Consider the following 17,143-nt stretch of genomic DNA (forward strand, 5'->3'; position numbering starts at 1 on the left):
AGCTAGGTGGCGCAGTGGATAGAGCACTGGCCCCAGAGTCAGGAGGACCTGAGCTCAGATTTGACCTGACAATAACTGTGACCATGGGCAAATCATTTAATCCCATTGCCTTAAATAAATAAAAAGGAAAGATAAGGAAAGGAGGAAGACAGAATAAAATTTTTCAGACATTGAGGTGAGGAATGTAGAAAGGAGGGATCTTATGAGCTTCCACCCTAGCAGGGCTGGGCAAACAATTTTAAAAACATGATACTAAAAAACCTGGCATAGTACAAAGAAGTAGGGAGTTGGCTGGGTTAGGCTACACAAGGGGAGATACAGAGGGCAGATTGAAAAGAATAAAAAACACTGAAATTGAGAATCTGCATCAGAATCAGGGAAGGGGGAGGGAGAAGTCTGGGAATGAACTGTCCCAGGTCATAAAAACTACAAATACTTGGGGCCGAATTTTTTTTCTCTTTGAAGAAGGGTGGGAGGAATAGGGAAAAGAGAATAATTAAATCAGGATTTGATGGAGAGAAAACCAAACATAAAATTTCATATTTCTTTTTTAAGAAAATCATCAAATGGCATATAAAATCAAAGATTAATTTAAACCCACTGATCAAGCAGATCATTCAGGTGGGCTTCCTGAGTGTTCACATATTACAGCCACCCTGGAAAAACTTAGTGGTTCAGATGACTACTGACAACAGACAAAACATTCACGTGAAAGGACAAAGAGGCAAACACCGAAGGACTGAAGTAATGATAATAATAATAATAATAGGAATAGCTAACATATATATAAAATGCTCTAAGATTTACAAAGTACTTTACAAATTTATTTATTTTGTTTCATGCCATTTCTGAGTCATTTTCATTTGAGGAAACTGAAGCAGACAGAGGTTGGATGACTATTCTGGATCCAGAGTTAGTAAGAGTCCAAGATAGGACAAAAACTCAAGGTCTTCCTTCCTCCAGGCCCAGGGCTCCATCTATTCCTGTGTGTTACATTTGTGTAATGATTAATCACTAAGTATGAATTTCTTAGGCACTCATTTTCTAAACTGTTGAGGATAAATGAAAAAATTGTCATCTTCCAGTTAGTCTTCAAAGGGTTCTTCTGTTTAGAATAACCGATATAATTAAGGAGCCAAAGAGAAGTGCCCATTTCCTTGCTGATGCCAGCAGCCAGGAACCTCTGAGTTTTCCTCTGTCAGCTGGCTTGGCCGAGGGTTATGTGCAGTTTGCTCTGTCCTGCCCTTCTCCTTCCTGGGTTGGGTCTCGCACATTTTCAGGGCTTTCCTCCGCACTGGAGTCACTCTCCTCCTCCTCCTTGGCAATGGTGCTGGCAAGTTCACGCGAGTTCACTTTGTCTGCAGGGACAGCACCTTTCCGCTGAGGAAGGATGCTGAAAAATGCTTCCTGCCAGTCTCTTGTCTCAAGGTATTCCAACACAATCTCAAAAACTGGAAGAAAAACCCACAAATTTCTTAGCAGAGTAATCTAGACTATTTCCCACAGTCTGCAAAAAATACTTTTATTTCTTCTATTGAATTCTATGCCAGGCTAAGCTAACTTCTAAAACCTCAATGAAGCAAGGAACCCTCCCCTTTTTGCTATTTCTGAATTCAAGCGGTTTTTCCAAAATTCAACCCTCTTTCCTTAGCAATTAAGTAAATAAGTACAAAAAACTATTTCCTATTCTCTTTCTGTTATTCCTTCTGCCCTCATACTTCTCGAAACATCATAACAAATTATATTTATTGTGAAGCAGAAACTGTTGGAAAGTAGTAGTTTAAGCATCTTCCAAAGTTCCACAGAGGATGGAGTTTTCCCCTCCAGAGCCCAGTCACTCGCCCCAGGCAGAGAGGCCTTCAGGTCCTGGAGAGCCCTCTCTTAGAGAGACCAGCAGGTGACGGGTATCTAGAGCTAAGCAATGCATGCCAAGGCTCTCAGAACCCAGACTGAGCTGGAGGCTTGTCAATCCCAGTAGACTTGTTGCCCCACCACTCCAGGACTTACCATGATTAACAGCTAAAACTTTCCGACTATTCATTTTCACAAAATCCCCAAGGGGAAGCTGTGCATGATGAATCCCATGCTCTGATGCTTGTTTGTATGTGATACCCTGGAACAAGGACACCGTAATTGGCATTGGAACATGTTACATCAAACCACGGTCTGTTAATACTTGGGGGTTTGGGGAGGACCTAAGCAGACCCTAAGCAAACAAGGCCTTAATGCACAATAAAAAGAATTCTTTTCTGGGAAAACTTGTCCTTATTTTACTGTGGTTGGGAATATTTCTAACACGAAGATATTCTTCCTTCCTATAACCATTACGTACCTCCCAAGTTCTGATCAGACTTGTGACTATAAGAGAACAAATCAGTTATCTATTTCTTCTGTACCCTCCTAGTTATTCATTGGTATTAAAGCTTAAAATTTCACCAAGACTTTTGGTACATTATAAAGTCTTACATACTGAATTTCAATAGAAGCATTATTAACTTTCCCTAGCAAAGGATATGGAGATAATACATATTTATGAAACAAAATGAACTGTAATCTTTTTTTTACAGCAATAAAATGTAGGACACAATGTTGAGATGCAAACAGTTGTATTTCAATTATACAGAATGTCCCAAAAACAGTTTTAGTGATGTTTAAGCCTATTAAAGTTTTAATGACATTAAAATAATAGTATAGCTATTAAAACTTAAAACAGCACTAAGACTTTTGGGACACCCTATAGATAGCAAGGGGCCAAAAAAAGCATGAAAAAAATGAAATATACAAATCACTTTGGATCAAAAAAAATTTTTTTTTGCCTTATAGTTTTTGTTTTCTTCCCCAAGAAAATTTTATCAAAGCTACTAGCCAAACTCACTGATATGAATTCCAACTCTTCTCTGCTCCCTGTAAACCCTTGAGGCAGGAGTCTGAAAAGTATTAAAATGGTCAAAAAGACAAAGAGCAGATGGAAAAATCGAAGCCAAATCTCTGAATTATCCACAAACTGGATAACCAGCATATAAATTATTGAAAATTAAGTTTGTAGTGTGTTTGTTATAAGGCATACTATAAATAGACAAATTAAAATAGTTTTTAACTGAAAAAGACATAACAGGAATAAAGAGGGCCACAAAAGAACAATTAAGAGGATTATTTTAATTTATGCTTAAGAAGATAACATGGGAAGTTTGAAGGAGTTTGAAGAAGCTCATTGTACACACCTGCTGACAAGTTACAGAGAAATATTTGTTTCCTGTTTTTTTGGACATATCATATTGATAGGTACTTTCTACACAAGTTGCCCTCAGTCATTTATTTAATAAATAAATACTTTTTTAGTTAAATGAATTTTAGTATACTGGCAAAGTATTGTATGATTCTCTCTGAAAAAAGCAGCTCTACAAATAAATAGTCATTCTGATGAAAGGCAAAGTTAGACCAGAACAAAAGAAGGAGACAGGAAAATGCACTAGATCAGGCTAACAAAACCAAGGACTCCAAGAGGGATAGACACTGGCAAAGTCAGTGACCAGACCCATCTTCTCTCTTTCATCACCAAGTGCAAGAAGTAGATTTTGCAGGCACTGGATCTGTGATCTCAAAGGTGGGGAAAATTCTGTTGAAGAGAACAATGTTGACTGACAACTGCTTTGCAGTTTCCCCATCTGAGAGCTGACTGAGGCCCTAAGAGGGGAAGGACTGCCCCAGCTACCCAGCCCCCCCAAGAGTCAGGCCAGATCATTAAGAAGTAGTGTGATCACCTTATGATGATTGTGATCGACCAGTCCTCCAATCACATAGGCCTTGGATTCATCTAGTTCCTTCAGTATATTAGGTGAATCTGATGTAAGATACACCAGGTCCTCTTTCTTCATAAGTTCACTATAATGCTCTGATTTGATATGGATATCCTTGAAGACACAAAGTTGGATAAGTTATTAACCTCAAAGTCATCTAGCTAAAGCAAACACAGGAGTGTCTTCTCTTTTTAGCCCCAAATTCTAAAAGATACTTAAAATGTAGGTCATAGTCATTCTAAGTCCCAATAACCTAAGTGACCAAAGTAGGCTTCTAACTCATTTTCCTTTATCAGGCTGTTTCCTACCCTAAACTATCCAGTATCCTAATGTCACAATAACCTTTGGATCTAATTCTTTCATCTCTCCTACTCAAAAACTTCCAGTGGCTCTTTCAATATTTCACTCTCCTGCTCAAAACATTCAAACTGCCTCTAAAAAAGCTCAGGCCTTTTAACTTAGCATCCAAAACAGAAACAGGTGTTTACACTCTCATCTTCTATTATTTCCTTTACAAACCCTCAAGATTTTGTAAATCTCTCCAAATATGAACCCGTGCCAGTGAGCAGAAATGTTCAAAAGTTTTAACATGTTTAAAATGTGTCCAAAATGCTAGGAGGCTAAAGGAATCATCTTTTAAAAATTATCTGAGCTGAGTTTGGAACAGATAAAATAAGGAATGATGCTTCTTCCAACTTTGAGGTCTTCAGGCTGTATGGTTTTTATCAGTGTGAGCATGCCTTCTATCAGAAACCCATCACACCAAAACTTAGAAGATGGTCTCTAGGACTAGTTCAGTGATGAGTCTGTTCAAACATAACCAGGCTAGTTCTTGCTAAATCATATGTCACCAAGTCCATTCATGAAGCTTCTCCTTGATGTTTTTGGACTGTGGAGTGCTTGTTCTATAGTATATAGTAGTATATATGTCATAATGAAGCATTGAATGACTTTAATAGATGCTAGTGCAGTTATCTATTCCACATTGTGTCTTTCCCCATTAAAGCTTCAATATGGGAATTTTGGAGAATTTTGTAAAAGCAACAGATAACATGTGGAGGTCAGCAGATGATTACATAGAAAATTCAGACACTCAGAAATGCATAAAACATAAGTATAGTATTATATAGTACCAATATAGTTTATCTTTAATACCATAATAATTCACATTTTCTTTTCTGGTACAAAGAGAGGGTCAAAAAATTTTATGTCTATTTTCCAAGTCATGGGAGTGTCCCCCTAACCCCAAAATGTGAAAGGCATAACTGTAATATATCTTTAGAATTCATTACCTCTCAAAAAGTTCTATCAGGAAAAAACAAAGTGATCCAAAAAAGATTTGGACAAATTTATGCATACTCAAAATCATAAATGGTTAAAAAGAGAAGACAGACTTTGAGTCTGAGATACCAGGGAGGATAAACAGTTTATTTTTGCCGTGGCCTCTACAGACAACAGAATCTTGAACTGTAATGAATCAGCTTTTCCTGATCACTCCACTTCTCTTTTTCCACAGAATTAATGTAAATCTTTCAATCATAACTAAATTTAACCCAATTCGGCCCTCAATGCCTGTGGTCATGTCCTACAGTTAGTGTGGTTCTTTCCCTCAATCCTAAAGAAACTGCAAAAAAAAAAAAAGTTTTTAAATCCCAAAAGAATTCATTTCCCCAGTTTTGTAATTGCAATTACATCTGTAATTAAGGATGAAAGAAATGATGTCTAGAAAGGCTTCTTTCTCCCTCTCCATAAATATACACATATACATGTGTATTTATGTATGTATGTAGTTAACTCCTAAGATCTGTCCCTTTTTCCAACTTCCCCTTTTGATTTCAGCAACCTCAGTCTTAATCCATTTGCTGTCCCTCTTGTCTGGATGCAACCTCTTTCTCATACAACAGAGGGAAAAAGAAAGCTTCTGTTGAAAAGAATGTCAATTATATAAAATATCCAATTTCCACAAAATTTCTTGTGCACAAAGTCGGGAGATGCACATGAATCTGTTCCTTTGTGAGATGAAGATCTGCATTAGCTTTACATGATCTCTACTTTAAACATCTAATAAGAAAAGAACACATTTATTAAATCTGGTTTGTAAATTACCCAGAATAATGCCACGTGTACATGGGAACATAGTTACTACATTGGGGCATAATCTTTGAAAAGATTAAGAGGAAGCAAGAAGCAATTAGAAATTGGAGACAAGGGAGTACCTTTTCAGAGTACCTTTTGTCTGAAAATACCATAGCCCTCTTACACCTATTATTCAATGAATTCAAAAACATTCCTTTAAAGTTAATTTATAAATTAAAAAAACAGAAAAATTAAGGAACTGATTCAGAGTTACCAGCAATTCAGTGACAGAGGTAGTTTTAAAACCAGGATCCAATAGCTTCTAGGGAATGACTCCATCCAAAAGATCAGGGACACTGCCACCTAGTGGCTCCTGTTATACTTTCTCTGTAGTACACTATCCTCTTGCTTTACTCTCTCCCTCCTCTATTCCAGTGGATAATCTCTGAATATGGTTCTTGACAGGACTGGATTCATTCTGGTCTTTGCATCTGCAGCACCTACCAGCACTTAATAAATATTTGTACTTCAAATTCTACTCTTACATTGTTCTAGAAAGACAAGGTGGTAGGGTAGAAATAATCCTGGATTTGAAATAGTTCAATTCTCTGCCACTAAAAACCTATGTATCTTCACTTGAGCTGCTCTGGGTTTCAATTCCCTCATCAATAAAGGGGTTACCTGGAACTTCCTCTAACTACCTGGAACTTCCCTCCTAGCTCTAAAGCTTTAATTCTGTGACCCTTCATCACTTTGTATGTTGTTGGCAAAGACAACGTTCAGTACCCTTTATACAGCTAAGCTCACGGTGTATACCAAAATTTAGTCAATAAAATACAGAAATATAAACACATTCATAGACGAAGAAGACATTTACCATGGTTGAATTACCTTCCAATTGACCCATCCTTTATCATTTTCATCCATGATTTTTTTCAGCTGACCTCCATGACTGGTCAAATAATACTAGACGGAGAGTGTGGAATGACACACAAGAGTTGGGGGGGGGGGGGAAGTAAGCAGAAAAAGAACAGAGTAAATATTTAGCTTCCATATTATAAAGTATTTTAACAAATACCTATTACTTCCTCAATGACACATGGGGAAAAAATCTGGATTACATTTCTTCTCTGTCAAGATTTTTTTGATGATCCTGACAGATGACTCCCACCTCTGACCCAGGGAATTGGGGAACCGAGTGAGTGAACCACATTGACTCCCTCTTCTGATTCAGTTGTGGAGCCAGCTTAGTTCTCTTTCTATTCAGTTATGACTCTAGCTCAATTTCTATCTTGCAAGAAAACTTTATTCAATTATGGGAATTGTGAGAAAATCTTTATGCACTGTTTGACCCAGCTCTCTGTGACTGGGAAGCTAGACCACCCCTTAATTAAGGATTGAAGTGATGTTGAACAGAAAATAGCCCAGATCCAAAGACTGATGCAAGGAGTTTTTTTTTAAATCAATTATACATCTCAAGCTCATGTCTTATCTGAAAACTGTTCCTATACTGAACAATCAGTTATTTTCTTGCTCCTTTGATCGAGTACAAACACCTGGGGGAAGTAGGATACCTCTCATTTGGATTTCAAGGAATTATTTGCTCTCCCTCTACAAACTTAGAAATTCCTTAAACTTTCCTCCAATTAGAAATCAGACAACCTAATCTATTCTGGTTTCTATCCTGCTAATTTTTTTAATGTGTAAAAATCTGTCTCCCCCCTGTATTTGGAGTCCTGTGCCAATTTGAAGAAGCTGGTCCTGATCTATTATATAATTGGCATACGTTGCTTATAAAGTGAAGTTCTTGAAAAGATTTTTGTTTCCTCACTTGTTTCAGATTTCACCTACCACACACCCAAGAACCTAATGGCAATGACCCTCCCTGGCCCAAATTCATAGACAACTTTCAGATCCAAATTCAGCTGACTATAGTAAGGATTCCCCTGCTCTGGAAGAATTAGAAATGTGAAGAGTCTCTATCAAATGTCTGCTACATACAATATATTTGGTTGGGTGGTAAGGGAAAGGCAAAGATAAATGAGAGACAGTCCCTGCCTTCATGCAGTTTACAATCTACTATGTAACTATTATACAAAGAAGAATTAAAGACCTACAAATACCGTCTAAGGACCAAGGATCAAAATTCCCAGTTCTGTCCACCTCCATTCCCTGGCTCCCATTATTGTAAACTCATGATCTCAAGAGCTCAAGATTTATGTAATTCCTGAAATTCTGGTAATTCTAGACCCTGTCAGCTGTTCATTAAAGTCTCAAAGGAAGTTAAAGAAATCAGGAAAAATGAAGGAATGGAAGAAATCTGTGGCTGTACCAAAGAAAAGCTATGTCTTCTTTACTAAGCAAAAGAAAACCTTGAAGATTCAAAATCTACCAAAAAACATAAAAATTCAATTTCCTAACTCTCTTATCCTTGCCTTAAAAACAACAATCAAAAAACCAAAACAGATTAAGAAACTAAATTCCAGAGAAGTTAACCTGGTATGAACCATACTGACAGATATAGACCCAGGATGAAGGCCTTCTGGTTCCCAGTTCTAAAAAATTTTTTTAGAATTCATTTTTTTAAAAGTTCTGAGTGTCAAATTCTTGCCTAATTCTGCTTGGTTTACCTTACTTCCATTCATATACATCTTCTCATGTTTTTCTGAAACCATCATTTCTTATTAGTACAGTAGCATTCCATCACAATCATATGCAACAACTGGTTCATACATTCTTACCTGAAGGGTATCCTCTCAATTTTCACTTCTTTGCCTCACAAAAAGAACTGTTGTATTCAATTTTACTGCCCTTTGGGAATAGTTCCAAATTGTCTCCAGAATGACTGGACTAGTACACAATTCCACCACTAGTTTATTAGTGTATCTATCATCCCTCATCTCCAATAGCACTTATCATTTCTCATTGGTGTGAGATGGTACTTCAGATTTGTTTTAATTAGTATTTTTCTAATCAATAGTGACTTAAAGCATTTTAAAAAATGACTATCTCTGACTATAGATAGCTTTGATTTCTTCTGAAAATTGCCTGTTTGATCACTTATCAGTTGAGGAATGGTTCTTATTTTTATAAATTTGACTCGGGTCCATATTTGAAAAATGAAGCATTTCTCATAGAAACTTATTATAAAATGTTTCCATATTACTTCAGTCTAAAGTAGTTGTTAGTAACCTGTAGTTTCCCTAATTGTCTCTTTTAATCATGTCTAGTCATTAAACATTCATTTTTTCTCTTCAAGAATTATACTATCTATTATTTAGTGCTAGCTAAATTGTAATGCTAGCTGCCTTCCCCTCCTTTATTATGACAGAGACTAAAAATAAAGAAATAAATAAATAGATAAATAAAGACAGTGGCTCGATCTTGTGTGATCCTGATTTTGTGTGTCTCCTTGATATTTGAATAGTTTTGGGGGTTTTTTTTTTGGCTCTTGGAAGTACTTTCACTTGACCTGGAAACTCTGGCATTTGGTTACAATATTCCCAGAAGTATTCATTTTGGGATCTCTTTCAGGTGATGATCAGGAAGTTCTATTCACCTCTATATTTAACTCTCTGGAACTAAGTAGAATAGTTTTCCTCAATAATTTCTTGAACTATGTTAGGCTCTCTTTGATCACGGCTTTCAGGCAGTCCAATAATTCTTTTTTTTTTTTAGTTTTTTTTGCAGGGCAAATGGGGCTAAGTGGTTTGCCCAAGGCCACACAGCTAGGTAATTATTAAGTGTCTGAGACCTGGTTTGAACCCAGGTACTCCCGTCTCCAGGGCTGGTGATTTAACCACTGCGCCACCTAGCCGCCCCAACTCATTTGACTTTTTAAAATAATTTTAAAGCACTTTCAGAAGTTCTAAGAAGTAACTAAGAGTTGCCAAACAGTACCTTTTCTTGTGCCCAGTGCTAGCAAAGGGGTCAACATAGTCTCTTTCTAACTAATTGTCTGAACCTTCCCCCCTCCCCCCATCACCCCCAGGCACTGGTTTGAGAGCAGCTGCTATTGCTAGGCCCACCACTGGTACTCTCATCACATGGGCTCCAACCCAGGGGCATCTAGGTGCCCTGGTGGAAAGAGCAAAGGCCCTGGAGTCAGGAGGACCTGAGTTCAAATCCAACCTCAGTCACTTAAAAATTACCTGGCTGTGTGACCTTGAGCAAATCACATAACCCCACTGTCTTGCAAAAAACAAAAACAAAAAAAAACCACGGGCCCCATCCCAGTGTTACAGACCTCTCTTTTAGACTTCCTAAGTTTCCTTGGGAGAGAAAAATGTCTCACTTTGACTTTTTGTTGGCTCTGCCACTCCAGAATTCAATTTATGTTAAACCCTTTGGACTACATCACATTTCCTTCCACCTAAATCCTATGCACTGATTCTTGTACCAACAGTCAAACACTCAACCTTTCAAATTTCAAAGTACATATAACAAAGTGAAAAGACCCTGAGCCTAAATAGGAGGAGTAAATTTAGAAGAACAGGATTAAGGAAGACCTGAAAGAAAAAACTGACTCAAAACTGACCCACTGCTGGATCTGCCAACTCCCAAATAAAAACCAAATGAGAACAAATCACAGTTACAAAGAACAATTCACATCAATTGGGGTTAAGAAAGATTGAATGTAGGAAAGCAAGTAGGTAGGGTGCAAGTCCAAAAGAAAAGCAAGCACAAGGTCACAAAAGACAATGAAGGACATCAAATTATGTGAGACTAATAAGACATTTAAATTATCTTTCCTTTAGAAATACTGCAGACATCAAAAAAGAATATTGAAAAACATTATATCACAAGTGACTAGAAATAGCACAAAATGTCACTGCACCCTTTTGGCATTAAAGCAACAATGACACACATAAAAAAGATCAAAGCTTATTTTAAATTCCCAGAACTTACCTGCACAGGATGTGAAGCTCGACGGTTTTCTGCATAACACCTCTGAATCTGTTTATGAAGCTTCTTGATATCCTATGAACAAAATGGTTTTTTTCAGAACACAATTCCCAAATTCAAAGTGTCCACTACAGTCATTCCCTTGTTTGAGGGCAACAGAAAAATCTACCATCAAAACAAGATTTGGAGCAGCCTGTAAATTCATCCAAATGATTGTCATACAAATGCCTTGCAATATTAACTATGGAATCACTAAACAAGCTATTCTGTAAAGCAGAATTAATCATTGACTTTTCCAAAGTTTTCTGCCCTTCCTTTAAATATCACTGTAGAAAAGTGATCCTTTTGTTTTTAAATTTCCAATATTCGCTCACATGTTCTCATCTCCTGAGTGCTCAATGTGCTCCTTTCCCTCAACCTCCTCCTCCATTCGACCACAGCTATACACAGATGCTCGGACCCTTAATCTTGCCTCACCAGAAAGGCTCTGCAGACACATTTATGATTGATGAAATTCCTTTATCCAATCATAATCTGTTGTCATTCCACTTCTCTAACTGACTTACAACTGCAAACCCATTTCGTTGGCCCCACTGTGGTCTCTGATCCCTTGACACTTCAGTTTTGTCATGACTACACTCCCACTCCTTCTCCATCTTGACTGACTTCTTTAGTAATTCCTGAGAGCAGGGGCAGGGAACCTGTGGTCCATGGGCGGCATTGGTCTGGTACTGCCAAGACTGTTGCAGGAGGAACTTGAATTCCAATCAATCTACGAACTTTTTAGGGGTGAATTAATTAAATGGTTGACCAAATATAGCAGGCTAATTTTTAAGTTGTTAATTTTGTATGGCCTATGAATGATGTTATAAAATATTTAAAGGGCCCTTGGCAGGAAAAAAGTTCCCATCCCCGCCTTAGAGGAACTATGCAATCCTCTTGTCTTGAATCCATTATTTTATGGCTAATCTTGCCTTAACAAACTAGGCCTTCCTTTACTTCCTCTGCCTTTGCTCCTACTCATATGTTGCTGAAGAAAGCTAGGGAAAATATTACAAAACTGTTGACTGCATCCACAGATTTGCTACACCATCTCAAGTTCAGAGAAGTAACTTTTACATCCAACTCACCACATCAACTTTTCCAAACCTAATCGTTCCTCCTCAAGTCTCCCATGCTTTCCCTACAGTTCTCCTCCCTGAGAACCTTGCTTCACAATTCACTGGAAAAAAAAAAAACAGGTCCATCTCTGAGAGCATCATCTTCTCTCTTCCTTCGCAACTCACAGAGACATGCTCTACCACTCCATTCACTTTGACATAATGAGACAGTCTTTCTCCTTGCCAAAGCAAGTGTTTCTGCATTAACCCTTTGTCTCTTTCAACAGACTGCCCCCTTTATTAAGCCTCACTAATTTTCAAGCTCTCCCTAATGACTGTTTCCCTACTGCCTCCAAACACGCCCACGTCTCTCTCATCTTCAATAAAACCCCACTATCCAGCCCTTTCGGTGAGCATCCCACTCTGCCCTCCCTTTGGTGGCTACTTTCCAATACAACAGGTGCTTCTACCTCCTTTCATCTCATTCTCTCCTTTAACTCTACAACCTCAGACTGCTCTCTCTAAAATTACTAAGGAATGCTCTCTTAGGCCAGATCCAACTGCCTTTTCTCAATCCTCATCCTTCCTGACAATCGATGTAAATCCCCCTCTTCCTGGTCCTCTCCTTTCTTTAGGTTTCCAGGACACCACTTTCTCCTGTTTCTCCTCTTGCCTATCTGACCACTCCTTAGTCTCCTCTGCTGGAGCCTCCTCTAGGTCCCACAGGGCTCATCTTTTTTTCCTCTCTACTATATCACATATCATTAGTAATCCCATTGGTTCCCATGGACTCAATTACCACCTCTATGCTAATGATTCTCAAACCGACTTCATCTCTCTAATGACCTCTAGTCTCAGATCTCCAACTATCAATGTCCTACAAAGTAATCTCAATATGCATAAAACAGATTTCATTAATTTTTTCTCCAAACCCTCCACTCCCTCCCATGTTCTCTATTATTACAGAGGGTAACACCATTCTCCTAGTCCCTCAGGTTCAAATTCTGGATTCCTCACTGTCTTTTCTCCCCCTGCCCCAGCATACAAGCTGTTGCCAAGGACCATCCTTTTCCTCTCCACAACATCTCTCAAATACGTCTCCTTCTCTCCTCTGACCCTGCCACCACTCTGGGGCAGAACCTGGACCATCACAATAGCTACCGCTGGGTCCACCTGCCTCAATCTCTCCCCACACCAATCTAGACTCCATTCAGTCACTGAAGTGATTTTCCTAAAGCACAGCTCTATCCCTGTCATCCCCTCCTCGGTGACTTCTTATCACTTTTAGGATCAAATGCTACATCTTCTGCATGCAAAGCCTTTATAACCACATCTCTTTCTCCCTTTCAGTCTTCTTAAGAGTTATACTCTCCTGTGCAGTCTACAGACCAGTGACCCTGGCCCCCTGGCTGCTCCTCAAAGAAGACCCACCGTGTCTCCAGTCTCCAGTATTTTCTCTATTGTCCCTCACACCTCTACTTCCCACTTTCCCTGGCTTCCTTCAAGTCAGCTTCTATAAGAATCCCTTCCCAACCTTCCTCTCTATCAATAACTTCCAAACTATCCAGTTTTTCACCTATTTGTCCACAGGCTTGTTTGTTAAACTGTGAGCTCCTTGAGAGCACAGACTCACCTTTTCTGGATCCCTGGCTCTTATCCTGAAGTCTCACACACACACACTGCGCAAGGACTCATTAATGATTACTGGCTCTGATGATTAAAGCACAATCTCTGCTAATGTGGTGTAAATAATCAGGTTTGTCAGCCTCTCTTGTCCATATACAATGAGAAAGAAAACTCCAATTTCATCACTTTCTACTTAGAGATTAGGAATCATTTACAGGAAAAAAAAAGTCCTCAATGAAGAACAGTTTTTACTGTCATCCTATCTATGTTTTATGGGTAGAGGAAAGCATTTTATAGATGTAGAAAAGTATCATATACTTTGACTTAGTAAAAATTATCTGAGTGGTGCAATGGGTAGAGGTGGGTAGAGGCTTGGGGTCAGGAGGCCCAGGGTCCAGTCTGGCCCTGACCTCCATGGACAAAATCCCTGGGTCTCTCCAGGTAGCACCAAGGGCTCAAGCTTCAGACAAGGTGCCAACGTGCACCAGTGGAGGGGAGCATTGTTTCAAATCTTGTTTCACAACAGATGGAGTTGAGAATGATTCAGCATGACTCACCAAAGCCCCATTCTAAAAGTTACTTAATTCCAAAGATCTGTCTATGAAAATCTGACATCTGGTCATGATACCTTTGATGCCATCAAGTTGTCAAAACTGCAGTCGACAATAAGGCGGAGTGAGCTGGGAACAGCTTCGCTTCGAAAACGCTTCCTGTCATGGCCATCTGAGCTTGACTCCAGATGAGACTGTCTTTCCAGTTTTTTTCTCTGGCGTCTTTCCTTGCGTTTCTGCCTAGAATTGGTTAATGAAAAGCAATTCCTCTTACCATATATTAAAATATCATATACTGGAAGACTCTTAATTAAGAGCTTCTGCTGACAAGGACATGAAAAGAAATCTAAATACTTCTACCCAATCCAAACTGTGTTTATTCTTAAAGACTATTAGCCCAGCAGCTGTACTACTTGAAATGTTCTTCCTTTACCCCCTTACAGACATCTCAGGCTGTGCTTAAATGAGATGAGGCAGTTTTCTACATCAGTCAACAGCACACTGTATACAGGAATTCTAAGAGAAATCTGGCAGTCTAATTCTTTCCATCGAGGTTATCAAAGGTAAACATCACTTATATTTCGGGTAAAAACTAACTACATTAGAGTATATAAAATAAGCTCAACTTTTATTTTTGCTGTCCACACTCCACAGTTCTCTGTTGTCTCAGGAACATTATATTCCTGGATTATTTAAACCACAATTTACAAATTCTAAAGCTGTATTTCAAATGTTTTATGGTCAAAATTAGCCTGATAAATGTGTATTTGGAAATGGAGGAAAAAGGCTGATTTTCAAACAACAGTTTTTTTCTTAACTATATCCAAGCTGTCTGATTCCCTAACTTTCCCCTAACCTCCTGACAAGCTATTAGGCCCTGTGTAATGATGCCTGCTTCCATATCAGACTCTAGCTAAACTTGCTAAGGTTCTAAACAAGGCCTGGGTCAAAGGTATGATCTACAGCTGAGACAATTAAGCTTTTTTTTTTTGCTTGATGCCAAGAGAGTATGGTCTAATCCTTTCAGCTGCTATTGCTAACCTACTAGTTAGGATTTATATGGTACACAGAAACTATCTGACTCATGTTTACATCATGTAACTATATTTTAATGGAAATTCTTTAGCATATAATGATTTGCATGATTTAATCTTCACAACAACTCTAGAAGGTATCATTATCCCCATTTTACAGATGAAGATACTGAGGCTGTGTGAGATTAGGTTTCTTGTCCAGGGTCGAGGTTTGAATCCAGTCTTCCTAAGTCCAGATCCAGTATTCTGTCCCCTTTGCCACCTAGCTGCCTGTTTCAAGGTAGAATATACAAAATGGGTGACTATGCAAATCTATCTGTCCCTCACAATGGATCAGGACAGCGTAGCTACCATATTCACATTAGTCTTCATTTCCCCAGGGTTTGCATTGGTAGATGCCATGTGATGAAACACTCAAATCTTCTGAGCAAACTCTCAAAAGTAAAAGAATATACTGAATTTGAAAAACCATACTTGCGGAGTTCTCTTTGGTCTTCCCACTGTTTCTGCCTCATTAGCTTCTTCAGCTGTCGCTTGGACAAGGGTTCGGGTGTTTCTCTTTTGTCAAAACTTGGTTTCAGATGCTCGGCTTGATCCTCACTCACGTCCAGTTTTGTTTTCACACAATCTGACTCGGGAGGTGCGGGGAGCGTGGACATGTTGATTTTTTGGTGCCTATGCCAATGAGAGGCGATCTTTCATCAATGCTGAGGAGACACAAAGATACGAGTCAAAAATGCCACTTTTCTGCAAGAATTTAATTTACCAAACAGCTCTGTGTTGAGATACCGATTTCAGACAAGACTTACAGGGTGCTTCCAGTCTGGTATAAAAATTCAGAATAGCTAAATACAAGGTCGTTTGAGATGTTTACAGGATGTTTGGTTTGTGATGGTGCGGTGGAGATGTGTCAGGAGGCAGATAAAGGATGACAACGAGTGGGGAGTCAGTGGCACAGGATGTTCTCTGGATCCATACGAGTTCGGGGGATCCACAAATGCAAACACTGCACCTGGCGAGAAGGGAGCCCCTCCGAGCGCCACCCGCGCGGCGGGCACGGCCTGGGGCCTGGCACAGGAGGGCGAGGAGTGGCCACACGGGAGGGGCGGCGCCGGGGGCACCCGCGCAGCACTCCAAGGTTGGCGGCGTGCGGGGGCTCCATGAACCGGGCTCGCCAGCCTTACTCCCATGTATGCGGGTGAAGAGAGGGGAAGGGCGGCGGCCGGAGAGCACCCGCCCCGGGGGCGGGAGGACCCGAGTTCAAATCCAGCCCCCGACAACGAGGCCTTGGGCGAGCCGCTTAACCCCACTGCCTCGGGGAAAAGGGGAGGTGAAGCGGCGGGGCCGGGGCCGGGGCCGGGGCCGGGGCCGGGGCCGGGGCCGGGGCCGGCGGCCTCAGGAGGAGACGGCCGCTCCTGGGGGGAGGGGAGCCGGGCGGCGCGGCGCGGGGGGAGGGCAGGCGGCGCGGGAAGGCAGGGAGGGGCGGGGGCGCGTGACGCCGCAGGGGCGGCGCCCTGCGCGCAGCCGCTAGCCCCGCCCCGCCCGCGGACGCACTACGTGACAGAAGGGAGCACGCGCCGCCCGCTAGAGCCGCCTCCCATTGGCGGATTCGCAGCCTTACGCAGGGCGTGGAGCACGTAACGCAGGAAGGAGCGGCGCTCAACGCCAGGGGTGGGGCCGCCTCCGAGGGGCGGGGCGACGCCAGCCGCCCGCCCCCGCCGGCCCCGCCCCCTGCTCAGGGCGGGGAGCCGCGCCCGGGCGGGAAGGGAGCGGCCACGCGCTCTCCAAAGCCCCGCCCCCCGGAAGCCTTGGGCCGGTAATAAGCAGCGGCGGGAGCAGGGCGGGAGCAGAGCGCGGCCGCGCGCAGCGCCCTCGCCCCTTCTCTGACCCTGGCCGCCAGCCCCCTTACCCGGGTGAAGCGGCAACCGCCTCTCGGCCGCAGACCTCTTCGCGATGGATCTCGCTTCCCCTCCTCTGAAGGGACTTCAATTCCCAGAGGCAGAAGCCTCGACGGCCACCGCGGCGGCTTGACGTAGAAAGGCCGCGGCGGGCCC

The 17,143-nt window shown here is 41.0% G+C and overlaps 1 protein-coding gene across 2 annotated transcripts; it reads right to left on the reverse strand.

Moving 5' to 3' along the window:
* Window positions 1–544: 544 nt before the first annotated feature.
* Window positions 545–17,143, reverse strand: TRMT10A (tRNA methyltransferase 10A). 2 transcript variants are annotated; one of them, XM_074228097.1, is made up of 8 exons: window positions 16,999–17,143; window positions 15,564–15,796; window positions 14,133–14,295; window positions 10,782–10,853; window positions 6,765–6,839; window positions 3,762–3,911; window positions 2,008–2,113; window positions 545–1,451 (listed from the first exon to the last, which is right to left on the reverse strand). In XM_074228097.1, the coding sequence occupies exons 2-8, from the start codon at window positions 15,746–15,748 to the stop codon at window positions 1,219–1,221; spliced, it is 984 nt and encodes a 327-aa protein (XP_074084198.1). In that variant the 5' UTR covers window positions 15,749–15,796; window positions 16,999–17,143; the 3' UTR covers window positions 545–1,218. The 2 variants fall into 2 exon arrangements, with proteins under 2 accessions (XP_074084198.1, XP_074084197.1); XM_074228096.1 differs by lacking the exon at window positions 16,999–17,143 and adding an exon at window positions 15,899–16,467.

Source organism: Macrotis lagotis, chromosome 3 (assembly GCF_037893015.1).
Source record: "Macrotis lagotis isolate mMagLag1 chromosome 3, bilby.v1.9.chrom.fasta, whole genome shotgun sequence".
Lineage (NCBI taxonomy): Eukaryota > Metazoa > Chordata > Mammalia > Peramelemorphia > Peramelidae > Macrotis > Macrotis lagotis.

Bases quoted from the DNA above. Each gene is read 5' to 3' on its own strand.
- TRMT10A (XM_074228097.1), bottom strand. From the start codon at position 15,748: ATGTCCACGCTCCCCGCACCTCCCGAGTCAGATTGTGTGAAAACAAAA. The intron at 2,114-3,761 runs GTGATCACACTA...TCCTTGTTCCAG, and splicing joins TCGATCACAATCATCATAAG to GGTATCACATACAAACAAGC. The intron at 1,452-2,007 runs GTAAGTCCTGGA...TTTTTCTTCCAG, and splicing joins AGTTTTAGCTGTTAATCATG to TTTTTGAGATTGTGTTGGAA.